The sequence below is a fragment of the Agelaius phoeniceus genome, chromosome 3 (genome assembly GCF_051311805.1).
Source record: "Agelaius phoeniceus isolate bAgePho1 chromosome 3, bAgePho1.hap1, whole genome shotgun sequence".
Taxonomy (NCBI): domain Eukaryota; kingdom Metazoa; phylum Chordata; class Aves; order Passeriformes; family Icteridae; genus Agelaius; species Agelaius phoeniceus.
Genome location: NC_135267.1, coordinates 19,863,970 through 19,877,588, shown reverse-complemented (window position 1 = coordinate 19,877,588; position 13,619 = coordinate 19,863,970). Strand labels below are relative to the sequence as shown.

The following is a 13,619-nucleotide window of genomic DNA, read 5'->3' as shown; positions in this document are numbered from 1 at the left end:
GAGCAGCTCTCTGCAGCTCAGCACTGCCTGGTTCATGATGGAGGTTCAACCTCCTTGCCAGGACCTAGACCACAGTAACCAACCCTGCACAGAGGAACTGAATCATATCACAGAAACAACAGTTTTGGCAGCATTATCTGTGGAAATCTAAGCAAAGATAGCTAGCATCTGACAAAGAAAACAGAGACAAATGAAAAAACGTTTGTTTTACCTGCACTATCCCATAGAGCACACAAGAGACAGTGAGTTGTTACCGTGCCACGCTTCTTCTCCGAGAAGTATACTGCCAGAGGATTTTCTGTACTGTCCTATGTTAACCACCTCTCACATTGTATGCATATTCATAGGTAATTCTTCCCCTCATATTGAGATAGCCAACCCATTAATTCTACTTTTTATAGGTTTCTTATCTACCTTGTGTTGCAGCCATTAGAATTAGTGTCAATTAGTTTCTATGGAGTTTCCACGGTACAATTGCGGTTATACTGTTTATAGTTGTTATGCCTTTAGCTGCTAATAGTGTTATGTGCTTCACATTTTTCTCTAATAAACATCCTACAATTATCCATTACTTAAAATTACATTTGCTGGCAGACAGAGAAATCCAAATTTACAAGACTGAACAAATTGTTTAGACCGCAGTTTTGTAACTTGCAATCTAATTTGTGGGCAGTCTAATTTGTGGACTTACAGTCCTTCCATTATTCACTTAAGGCAAACTGTGTCATATTTGGGCTTTTTAGACCTAATATGCTAGGCATTTTTAAATCAAGACCATTAAAAGTGCTGGTACATTATTTGCATTATTAATACTGAGAGATGAAAACACTTAAATTATGTAGATGAAATACCATTTTCAGGCCTTTCGGGAACTTATTGCCTCACAAGAATTTTTTGCTGTAATGGATTATCACTTAATGCTGTATCAAGCAACTTCAATTTTGCTTAGTCAGCACGTAAAAGTACCCACCAAACTTTGGCATACTAGATGTGTTGGATGGGATGAAATAAAAATCCCTGTCATGGATTTGAAACCATCACACAGTTTGGAAAACAAGACAAAGTGGAGCTAGGGACAAAATCAAAGCAATCTATTAATCAAGCAAATAATTTTCCATTATGCAAGACAATTTACATAGATCCTAATTATTAAGAAAAAAGAAAAAAAGGGAAAAAAGAAAAGTCTGTGCAGCATTCTCTTTCTTTTAATAACTACTATTAGGATTTTTTCTGTTCTACAATGTCCGAAATTTTTGGTTATTTTCAGATGATAGACAGGTAAACCCCCATCTGACATAAAACAACTGGACTTTGACTCATTACTAGAGGATTGAAAGGATCTGTCTTTAAATTTTAAAATTCTGTGCTCTAGGGATATTTATTTGTTCTCATAAAGACCCCAAAAAACAACCCGACCCTCAAGCAAAAGAAAAAAAATTAAAAATCTATAGAGACATAACTCTACAAGAAAAATGTTGTTCTATTATGCAAAAAAAACTCCATGCCAAGACTCCATTTATCTCAAAACAAAAGCAAAATCTAATGTGATCTATTTCTGACTACATATTGAAAAAACATGTATGGGTCATCCAAAGGAAAACTTTACATTTTATTGGTACTATTTCTGGATGCACTATTCTAACACAAAATCCACTGTTCAGATTCATGAACATTCTTTGACTTTGAACAAACTTCAAAAAAGTGTATTTTTTCAGTTTTTCTTTAGGAATGTGGCACTGGAATGCAGTCACCTTGTACTTAATTTCTCTAAACTGATAGATTTATCAAATTTGTAAACTAAAAGAATATATTTGGTTTATTACCGAAGTTATCTTAGAAGTTTAAGAGCACACATGTGCAATATTGACAGAAATAAATATGTTTAAAGTCCATTGTTTAAAATGCTAATCTAGCTCTCTCCTTTTACATCAGTTCTACAGTTGTACAAATCCATTTCCATGTTTTCTGCAATTGAGATGTGGAATTCAAGTCATGTCCAGTATCAACATATTCCTTTTTTAGCTGATTTAAATATAAAAACTAGACTTCCTAAAATCTCCTTAAGGCATGTTATTTTTAATAACAAAGCTGTACAAATGAATTTGCAGCTTTCTTTCAAGAATATCACCAATTTATTTCAAAAAAAAGTAAAATAAAGCTTCTACTTCCCCAGAGTCTTCAGCTGGATGATAATTATAGCATTTAACAGCCACTATTATTGCATCAGACTTTCATTTTCCATTAGAAGGTCAAACTGATAGGTGGAATTACCTATTAATATCAATTTTTTAAGTACTTTTAATAGAGATTGCCATTAAAAAGACAGAATTTATTAGCAAAATATAGCTACACTCACATGGCACAGACAGAATTAATAATCAAAACATAAAAGGATATTTTAGTCAGAAAGAAAATAAATAGTTCTTTGTTTCTAAAACTGAAAAAGTATCGTATTTGAGACAAGCAAAAATTATAATTAAGATGAAAATAGCAAATCCAAAACAATCACTTCTTATTGTAAATCACATGACTCTATTTTGCAAGGTAAATGTGAATTTACAATAAATTATTCATATTCCATTTTGTAAGACCTAGCTCAAAACATTCCTGATATCACTAAAACTACTATCACTAATGCAGGGCCAATCCCCCCAGTTTTATCAATTTGAACAGATATTATTTTCCTTCTAAGGTGTATTCAGGAAACTGAGAATAGAAGGATTGTTGTCACAAAACTCCGAACCTGGGTTCATAATAAAAAAAATAGAAATTATAAACATAACACATTTATGCTAATTTTTGATTGAATCTTTTGCTTCCATGTTTGACTTTGACAACAAAAATTCAAGGGTAAATACAGTCTTTTCAATTAGGAGTTTTCTGTTTCCTTTTTTTAGCTTTTAAAAGAAGATCTGTTTAAAATCCTACTAGCACTGGCTTAGTAGAATCCTGCAACGCTTCCCTCCACTCATGAAGACCTTTATAAGTTATTCTGATCCCGTAGGCTGAAAGCCTGAAAACAAAAAGTTTGTCATGCACAGGTGTACCTAATCCACCAATTTTCCTTTGCCACTTGGCAAAAGTCTTTAATAGTACGTTGACCACACAGAAGACAATATTTATGGTTATATGTCACTGCAAAGGCACAAGACTGTAAATGGTAGTGAAGAAAACAGACTATACAGAATGTCAGTAACAGAAGGAGATTTGTATCCCATTACTAATAAAAATAACTCACAAATAATCCCTTTTAAGATTCCTATTAACAGAACTAATAACTATGCTAAAGAAGTAAGTCTTTAGCCTTACCCAATAGGCCTGGAAACAATGATTTCAACTTGAGGTTCTGATTTTGATTCTAAAATAATGTTGTAAACTTCTTCATTTGTAGCTCCAGGCAAGGGTTTACCATTCCATTCTAGAACTTCATCCCCTTGAATTTAAAAAGAAGTTTATCTCACTTTCATATTCTTTTACAAAGAATGAAATCTATATTTTCAAGTAACACAAAAATAATTTAAAATCATGACAGAGCTGTACTGAAACCTTCAGACATTTTCCTGCCAAGGTGCTTTTTAGCTGGTTGGCTCCCAGTGCTTACACTTGGACAAGGATGTTCTGTTCCTCATGCAAGACTTCATATTTCCAATTATTAAAATTTATGTACAATTACTCAAATTTTTATCAACTACCCAAATTTTGGATGCTTTTTATAAGGAAAAAAAGTGTTTTTTCTAATTGCAAGGACTCATCCATGCCTTTTTTGTGTGCTCTGGTCCTATGCAATTGGATGAACAGACTTTCACTCACTGGAAATGTGCAAAACAATATATTTTTTCTGGGAAATAATTTTGCCTCTAAAACTAGTTTCAGAAATTAACAATAGCTTCCATTAAAAAAAAAAACAAAAAACAAAAAAAAAAACTAGACCAGAAATAAAAAATTAGGATTTCAGCCCAAATGGTTTAAGATTAGTGGAGACAAATTTATTTCCTATAATTATAATCTGCATTTAAAATCTATAAACAACTGCTGATTTGGTAAGAAAGAAAAAACTAAAAATGCCAAAAAAGTAGAATATTGTTAGAGATTCATCATCCTTTCTAGTTCTTTATTACTCTCTGCTTCACACAATTATCCTGAAGCCATCCACATTGGCATTGGAGCTTCTGGGTTCTTAAGACACTACATAGGTACTTTGGTTTGCTATGACAACATTTGGAAAGTAGTTGCTTAGAGCTATAGTAAAAATACAAACCATTAAGAAGTGACTATGAAAGCCAAATGCTGTGCATAATTCTCACTTCATTTAGAAGCTGGAAAAGTACCATTAGCACAGCCATTTATTTGTAAGTGCAATAGATACATCTAATAGAAATGAAATATTTTAGGACCATTTTTTGGCTACTTTTCCATTTTCATTTGTAACAGTTAACACTGCAAATAACACTAATAAAATCCACTGTGTATGCTGTGTGTCATCCTTCAGTGATCTGAATTTTGTTTGCCACAATCAGTTAAACAAAAAATGTTTGCATTGCTTCTGTGGAGTGTAATAAGCAGCTCCTGAGCTAGCAAACAAAAATTTACCTGTGTCACTCAGTCCTCTTACCAGCATTGCTCAGGAGTGTCTTTTTTTTTGCTCATACATCCAAGCAATTGTTATTCATAACAAAATAGAAATGTAGGCAACCATGGCATTTCATAATAATGTTACAGTATTGTTCTGTATTTTAAAAAAATTACCAAAACACATGACAAATGTTTGTATAAATTAAAGGTTGCATGCAATAGGCCATTACTAAAAGACAGTATATTTTAAATGCAACTGATTGATTTACCTGCTCTGAGATGCCCCACCACATCAGCCAAGCTACCTTTCTTCACTTTGGTAATGAAGGCACCGAGTCGTCCTAATTCTGTCATTTTTCCTCCAACAACCTAGTTAATCACAAATTTGTGAGTCCCCCAGCCACCAACCAGATGTCACATAAAGCACAAATATTTAGACGAATCAGTTTTCACAATATTTTTTAAATTTCACCTGAAATGTTCATAGGCAAACCTATTGTCAATTTGGGTTTTAGAGAGGCTTAAAGACAAAAAGATGTAAAGCTGACACAGGATGAATAAGATTTCTATTCCTTTTACTGTATTTGACTAATCAATCTCATGCAGTTTGCTAAATGCCTGCATTTGTTGCAGAAAGAACACTTCTTAATAAATAACCAGGCAAATGCATTTTTACAAATAATTGTCCATCATGTACTCAAATTTAAATTGCAAGTGCACATCATTTCAAGTGTATGAAATCCCAAAATTGGCACATCAATTGAAAACTTAGCAAATACACTACTATTAAATATGGGCAAGGAGTTCACAAGAATATTGATGATGCTAAAACATAGGCGCTCTCATCCAAGAACATGACAGGACAAACCAGCAGCTTTTGGCTTTTCTAGAATAGAAGAGAAACTGAAACTGAAGAGATCTGTTTATAAAGAAAATGTAGTCTTTCTGATTTGCAAGACAAGTTATCCCTTTAACTATCTTTCTCCAGTCAGTTGAGGGGTTTGGTTGTATTTTTTTTCATCAGGAATATCCCAGAGGAGTTTTATAATAAAAAGAAACAGTAGAATGTTGGTTTATTAGGTATTAGTTCCCCATGTTGCAATCACAATAACTAGCAAGAGCTTTAATACCAAAAAAGTATCCAGAAGCCCATCTGCCAACAATATTGTCACATGATAGTGTGTGAAATTTATAGCGAGGGCCTTAGTTCATATTATGTACAGCTGAAACTCAGAGTTTCAAAGAGAAACTCACCAATTTACAACTGTACAATCTGCATTTCCTACTTGGCCCAACCTTTTTTTCTCACATAGTCAAACAGAATCATTTGCTGACAGCAAATATGAGCTTTGTGCTATAGACTAATAAACATTTAGTAGAGTAAAGCTGTTTTCATCTTTTGTATTACCATGCCAGACTATCACACTTCAAGGTGGGAATATTTCAGATCTTGCATTCTTTCTGTTGTTCTCAGTGAAGACGGAAGGACACCCAAATTAAATGCTATCAGTCCTCATTGTTACTTCATAGATTTAAAAATATACAGAGAGAGAAAAATGCTTGAACTGCTACTAGCTTCAGAAAAAAACCTTTTTTAAGTGTTCTGGCAATTTAGGCACATGAACCTAAAAGTCTGCTAAAAATGTAAATTAGGGATTTAAATCAATTGGACAGTGTTGCCAATATCTCAATTTTGGGGTACTAGACTAACTAGAATTAAATTTAATATAACATCTTCTATGATTTAAGAAGATTTTTGTGTAAATATTTGGATTCTTTCTACAAAATTTCTGTTTTCAAATGGTTGTGTGACTTTCAAACATTGACCTTGTACACATTTGCATCCAGATTACATTTATGTATGTTGATTATAAAATTAATTTCTTGACTAAATTGCAAACAACAGAGCTAGAAAATGCAGGACTCCATTAATGCATGGTCATGTGTAGTTATTTATCTTGCAGACAGGAAGCTGAATAAACATACCCTTTTTAATCAAAATGGTTCTGCCCCTTTGTCATGGACAATTGAAGACTGTATAGAAGAAGTAAATGTATTTATATTCATAATTTATCTGTATAACTTTCAAAATTTAGGAAAAGAGAGGAATACATTTTTGGTCAAAAGACCGTATGATTTGAGAGTCCTCTGATTTAATACGTTACACGTGTATGTCTAAGGTCAGTGGAAGTTATTTTCATTTAGCACATAAATAATGTAATACTTACTTTTAGCCCCAGTAATGCACCTGATTCTTTAGGCATGGTTGTTCTCTTGTTAAGAATAACACGCCCAATTAAGCGATCTCCCTCTTTGGAAGGCTGCCACGTTACGGGATGCTGTTAAAAAACAAGCAATTACATTGAACTGGAATTTAAAAAGTGTGAACATCCTCCAGTATTTAGCTGCACATGTATAAACCAATAAAATGACTGTATCATGATGTTACAGTTGACACAAACATCCTTCAGATGTGTTACATAGTGCACCTGAGTTTTCTATGAGTATATCTGTTGGACTCTGGCTACATTAAACATTTATGCCTCTTGTAAGAAAATGTCTGCATTAAGTCTACAGATAGAACTATAATTCAGTTCAAATTTCAATACAATTAAACATTTTAAACACATCTTAGATAATAAAATTAAATATTTCTTTTTAAATTACACGGCTCTGAAAAGCCCATGCCAAAATTCTGTTCTTTAGAATAACACACATCATGCAGGTCTACCAAATGAGGGTTCATTAAACAATAAATTCAAAATTATGCTTTCCAACTCCAAGTCTTAAAAAAAATCACTAATCTTTGCCAGAGCAGCATCACATTCACAACTGATTTTTTTTTTGGTGTTCATGGTGAAATTAAGTGCCATGTCTATTAAAGAGATTAAAGTCAGGTTAAAATTCAGGCAATTTTATAAATATGCATTTCAATAAAACTTTCTTTCTGATTTCGATTTCCTTCGTAGTCTTAAACAAATTTTCATATGATTTGTGTATAATATTTTTTTACAGTCAAATATCTATGCTGAACTGAAATAATAAAGCAAACATTTTAACTTATACTTATGAATCCCTATTTTTCTATTTCTTACCGAACTAATAGGGGACGTCTCCCTGCTGTGCCACGTGGCAGGATCCAGCCAGTAGTAATCCAAGTCACCTGGAAGAATATGAATAGAAAGAAATGTGTAATCTCTCAAACAGAGAAAGATGTATGAATTATTACTATTGCATGCATGAATTTTAAAATGCAATTGTTTGATGAAGCAAATACAAAACTCTTTTTATTATTCAAATCAATATGTCAATTTGAAAACAATATAGTGTATTAATATTAAATAATGCGTTTATTTGGATCTCTGCTTTTTCAAGAATTGCACCTTAGAATTGGTTGTGCACACTGTCTATTTTTACCTTTGCTCAGTCCAAGAAAGGACCCCAAAGCATCACATTCACAGCCCTCCTCCTCCCCACCATCTCCATAATAAACACACAGGACTACAGCTAATGATGACACGAGAGGGAATACTCCACAAAATGGGCTCTTAGCTATAGTTAAGGACAGAACAGCCAGCCAGACTCTAGAATCTGCAGAGGTCAATGTTGTGACAACAGGTACTGTACAGAGGGAGAGGCACAGGAGCAGGAAATAGAGTGCCAGAGGGAACAGCCACACAAATACAGCAAATAGTACCAACAGCAGGTACGAGGCTGCAATCTTCTCTTTCACTTGGGACAAACTTATATGCTGTGTAACTCAAGAAAAACACCATGAATTACAGTGGTCTGGAAGCCATCAGCCTATCAGGACAAAGAGGGCACTTTTGGACACGTATCTTCAATATCTTACTTTCATAAAACAGATCTCTGTAACACTACAGTTAGATGCCTGTGTTCTAGTAAGAGTAGTGATCTAATAGAAGCCCAAACAAAGCATGCAAGGGAGAAGAATATACCTTTACATGCAGAGATTTTTTTATTCTTTCTCTACAAATACTTAGATGCCAATTATGAAATACAAGTTGCAACATTCTCTATAACTCATACTACCTTTAATAGCTTATCATCTGCATGATCATATGCCCAAGTTTATTTTTAAACAGCATATTACTATCATATGCATAACTGCATGAGGCAGTTTGTGGTTTCATTGGCTCTGTAGTTCTGCAGGTTTGGAAAACACATTAAATCACATTAAAGATCTTTCAGTTTTATTTTTAGGATTCTTCCTTGTGCCTTTATAAACTTCAAAATTACAAGAACAACAAACCTACAAACTACACTGACACCTGCAGTGCTGGCAGTAAGCTCAAAAGTATGGTACAGAGCTCCCCAAGTTTCAGTAATACACTCAATGGTAATACCAAAAATCAACAGTCTCCTGTGTGGGCTGACCTGCCACATGCCAAACACAACACACTTTGTCTTCTTCTTGTTTTAGAGTTATTTGCTTAGCAATAGAGAAATGTTCAGGAGGGAATAAATGTCAGCTCCAAGATGCAGATGAATGTATCCAAGTCCTCAAACACATTTCTTCTCACCCTCATTGTTCCCTGCTTTATTTTCCCCTCTTCCTTCCTAGATTCAGCTTCTTGCTCTTAGTTTCCTTGCTGGTCTTCCTCCTGGTTACTGCAGATCCATGACCACTTAATTAATGCACCTAGCATCCTTCTCCACCAAGTCCCTTTTCTAGCAAGATCCTCTCATACATCTTCTGCCTTGTCTAACCTGCTGATTTTCCTATTCTCACCATCTACCTACCCTTTGCTGCCTTTTCTTCCCTGCACATTATTTTCTGCTATCTGTCTGCTTCTGGCTTTAGTGTCCTTTTTTAAGGTTCTGTATTTTAATCCCTCTTTAAACTCAAATCCTTTGATGCTAAGTTACATTCCTGCACCCTCCTTCCCACATCTAAACCTTTAGGTGTCTGTCCCTTTCCCCACTTCTGTCTGCAGAAGCTGGCCACAATGCTAATTCTCTCACCCTCTGCTCTCAAAAGCTGAGAGCAGGATCTGCACTGCAAATGCAGCTCTGCTGAGCTGGAACATGAAAGATATGCTCAGAAGCTATAAAGGTAGCTATCAAATCAAACATTTTGACTGAATGTCACTGAAAGTAGTAAGTCTACCATTTGGTGAATACTTTAAAAGCTGCAAGAACCACTCAATTTTAAGATTTCCATTAAAATTCAGTATGATACAGACCACTGGCACACAAATGTCTGGGGCAATTTACAACTATAAAAAAGATTATACAATGGAAAATGTCAGTTAATGTATTCGTAAACACTCATCAAATAGAACATAAAAGTTAGGACACAAATGAAAAAAGTCCCCAAATGGGCATTAAAAATATTTTATGCCAACAACACTGATCTGCAGTTCAGTACTCTATCATATCTTAGAAATAATTTCTCCTTGGTCATCCGATGCCATTGCTGCTTCTTTGCCTAATGCCTATTTATGCCATGCTTGCACTGCCATACTCCAGAACTCACTTTTTGTTTAATTGCAAAAAATACCTTCACTACAGCAGCATTATAGATATCCAGGAATAGGTAAATAACATGCAAAAACTAACTAAGAGCATAGCTTCAAAATTTCAGGTTTTCTCCAAAAAAACCCCACCAAAACCGAAAACAAAAATCCCTACACACAGAGAACACTCTCCATTAGTAAAAGTAATTAAAAATAACTAGTAAAATAAGAAAAATTTAAGACATTAAAGAGAGGAAAAAACTACTTTTATAAGGAGCAAATAATTGCTTTATAGGCTTAAACTGCTTTTAAATACTTTTTAAACCATTCTTTAAAAACATTAACAACTTAAAAATAATAAGCCCCCATGAAAATACACGTATACTATATCATTATTTTTTGTACATTACTGATGTATTTCTAAAATATATTATTAAAAATGCATTTGTAGTTTTAATGTTTGATTTCCTTAAGACCAACTGAGTAAAGCAGGGTATTTGTAAATACTTGTAAAACCTTATTTCCTAAGGGAATAATTCAAAAGTTGTATCCTAAGAGCAAGGAAATGCTTTTCCTATTAACACGCTGCCGCTCAATTACTTTACTCTTGGACGCACACGGATGCAATAATAATTTACAAGACACAAATGTGTTGAGATTTTTCCACAAGTCTTTAGCAGCCTTCCATCAAAATTCAAGATGGGGAGTAAAACTCTTAATAAATTCTCATTGTTTTTACATCTGCAATATGTGTGCTTTCAAAATAAAGGGAAAGCTAACTCATACCACCAAAAATCCATTTTCTCGAAAATACTTTGTCTTCAGCAGCACTCTCCATACCAAGAGCTAATGCTGTGATTTCAAGTGAGATCCTGAAAAGCTGAGAAGTTCTGGAAAAAGCAGCCTTGTCCCTGTCACAAAGCCAAAACAAGCACAAAATATGAGAGGGTCTGTACTTGTGTATGAACAGCCATGCTAATTTCCGAAGAGTCTTGAATACTAGGGATAAAATACCCCAAGATGTTTTCCCAAATCCATTCAGACTATACTCAGAGACTACTGATAATCAGCAAAGAATGTGCTTCAGTGATTTACTCAAATCCCTGTGTGCTGGATTTGCAGGAGCTACTTAAGACAAGAAGCAGAATCTAATGATAAGAGTCAGTCGCCCATGTTTGGCACTTAATTAACCATTATCTAACCATATTAGCATGTATCTTAATACAGCAGTTCCATCAGATAACTAAGAAACTTAGACAAATATTTTTCAGAGGCTAAATCCAAAATTAGTCTGCAAACTGAATAGACAGACTACATCTCTCTAATCCATAGAATCACAGAATGGCTTGGGTTGGAAAAGATCTTAAAGATCATTTAGATCATTCCAACCACACCTTCCACTAGACCAGGTTGCTCCTAGCCCCATCCAACCTGGCTTTGAACACTGCCAGGGAAGGGGCATCCACAACCTCTCTGGGCAACCTGTTCCAGCACCTCACCACATTCACAGTCAAGATCTTATCTAAATATGTTCTTTTTCAGTTTGAAGCCATTCTCCTGTGTCCCATCACTACAATTGCTTGTAAAAAGTCCTTCTGCAGTTTGTTGTAGTCCTCCTTTAGGTAGCAAAGAGCTACTAGAAGGTCTCGCCAGAGCCTCCTCTTCTTCAGGATGAACAACCCCAACTCTATCAGCCTGCCTTCATAGGACACATACTTCCATCCTCTGACCATCTTCACAGCCTTCTCTGGACTCACTCCAGCAGGTCCATGTCCTGCATATGCCAGGAGCCAATACCTGGCTGCAGCACTCCATGTGATATCTCACCACAGTGGAGCAGGGGGACAGAATCACCTCCCTCAACCTGCTGGCCATGATGCTTTTGAGGCAGTCCAGAATGTATCTGGCTTTCCATGGTACAAGCTGCCAGCTCACATTGAGCTTTCCATTCACCAGCACCTCCCAAGTCTTCTCTGCAGGGCTGCTCTCAATCCATTCTCCACCCAGTCTGTACTTGGGGTCCATTGATCTAATCCACCTCTCTGCAGTTTAGAGGCAAGGATGCCATATATGAGACAGTGTCAAATTCCTTGCACAAGTCCAGGTAGTTGATGTCACTCTTCCTTTTTGCTGTAACCTCATTGTAGAAGGCAACTAAATTGGTCACACACTATTTACCTTTAGTGAAGCCCTGTCAGCTGCCACCAATCACCTCCTTATTTTCCAGTTTCCTTAGTACAGTTTCCAGGATGATCTGCTCTGTGATCTTGCTGGGCACAAAGGTCAGGCTGGCCTCTAGTTCCCAATGTCTCCCTTTTTTTTTCTCTTTTTAAAAATGAGGGTTATGTTTCCACTTTTGCAGGCAGTGGGAACCTCACCATACTGCCACAACTTCACAAATATGGATAGTGGCTTAACCATTTCATCTACCAGTTTCTTCAAGAGTGGCAGATGCATCTCACCAGGCCCCATGGACTTTTCCACCTGCATGTCCGTCAGACAGTCTCAAACCTGATCTGCTGCAGTGGGCACTTTCTCCATCTCCCAGTTCCTGCCTTTGCCTGTGGCAGCCTGGGCAGTGTGGCTGGAGCACTTCTCAGTGAAGACTGAGGGAAAAAGTAATTCAGTACCTCAGCCTTCTCCACATGCCAATCAGGCGTTCCTTTTCCTTCTGGAGAGAGCCCACATATTCTCTAGTCTTTCTTTTATTGCTAATACACTACAGATACTTTCCTTGTTGCCCTTGATGTCCCCAGACAGATTTAATTCTATCAGGGCTTTATCTTTCCTAACCTGATCCCAGGCTGCTTGGACAATCCCTCTGGTGAGCTGCTGTTACAGATGTGGTACATCCTATTGTTAAGCAGGAAAATACCTCTATACCCAGGAAAAAAAACACGGTATTGTTTTATCAGAAAAATAATTCAGTGTGTAACAACATATGCTAAAATCATTCTAGTTCAAGCTGCTAACTAACCCCATAAAGAGAATATGTGAGTACCCTGCCTTGGCAAACAGCCCCCACACTAATGTACTGCCTATTTATATAGAAATACAGAAAGCTTCACAAAAATGCTCATTATCTCTTAGTCTCAAACCAACCCAATTCAGATATCTACAGTTAAGAACTTAAATCCTTGCAGGACAAGATCTGTGTTTTACCATCTACACAGTTCAAGGACAGGCTGGCTCATGCACTTTGTGGGAAGAATGTACCACAAGGCTGTGAAATTTAGGATTTTCTTTTCTTTTTTATCTTTTTATTTCTTTTGCAATATATAATTGCACTGGACTTTAGTTCCCTACTGGCAAATGTCCTAAGCACTGAATATTAACATGCTGTAAGATTCCAAAGTTAAAATAAAGACTAGTACACTTTAGAAACAACAATTTTTATATACAATACTCCTATTTCAGATACAAATGTGGCACATAGCTCTCAAAACTAGAACTAGCCTCTTAAATTTAGTATTTATTCAGGTATTTTCATTTAATGATGAGATATAAAATTACTTTTCTGTATCTTAATTAAATTTCAGAGTAATAAAGAAAAACATTGCAAAAGGG

At 35.5% G+C, this 13,619-nt stretch overlaps 1 protein-coding gene across 20 annotated transcripts in view; it reads right to left on the bottom strand.

Annotated features, from left to right (window-relative positions):
• The window catches only part of RIMS1 (regulating synaptic membrane exocytosis 1), a 164,702-nt gene that overhangs the window by 119,589 nt on the left and 31,494 nt on the right, over window positions 1-13,619 (bottom strand). For all 20 annotated transcript variants that reach the window (XR_013181254.1, XM_077174811.1, XM_077174812.1 and 17 more), the window contains 4 exons: window positions 7,668-7,735; window positions 6,801-6,911; window positions 4,842-4,941; window positions 3,310-3,433 (listed from right to left, as the gene is read on the bottom strand). Coding sequence is in view for 19 of the 20 variants with exons in the window: in XM_077174811.1 (XP_077030926.1) it covers window positions 3,310-3,433; window positions 4,842-4,941; window positions 6,801-6,911; window positions 7,668-7,735 (403 nt within the window). In the remaining variant the exon portion in view is untranslated. The remainder of the gene's footprint in view (window positions 1-3,309; window positions 3,434-4,841; window positions 4,942-6,800; window positions 6,912-7,667; window positions 7,736-13,619) is intronic.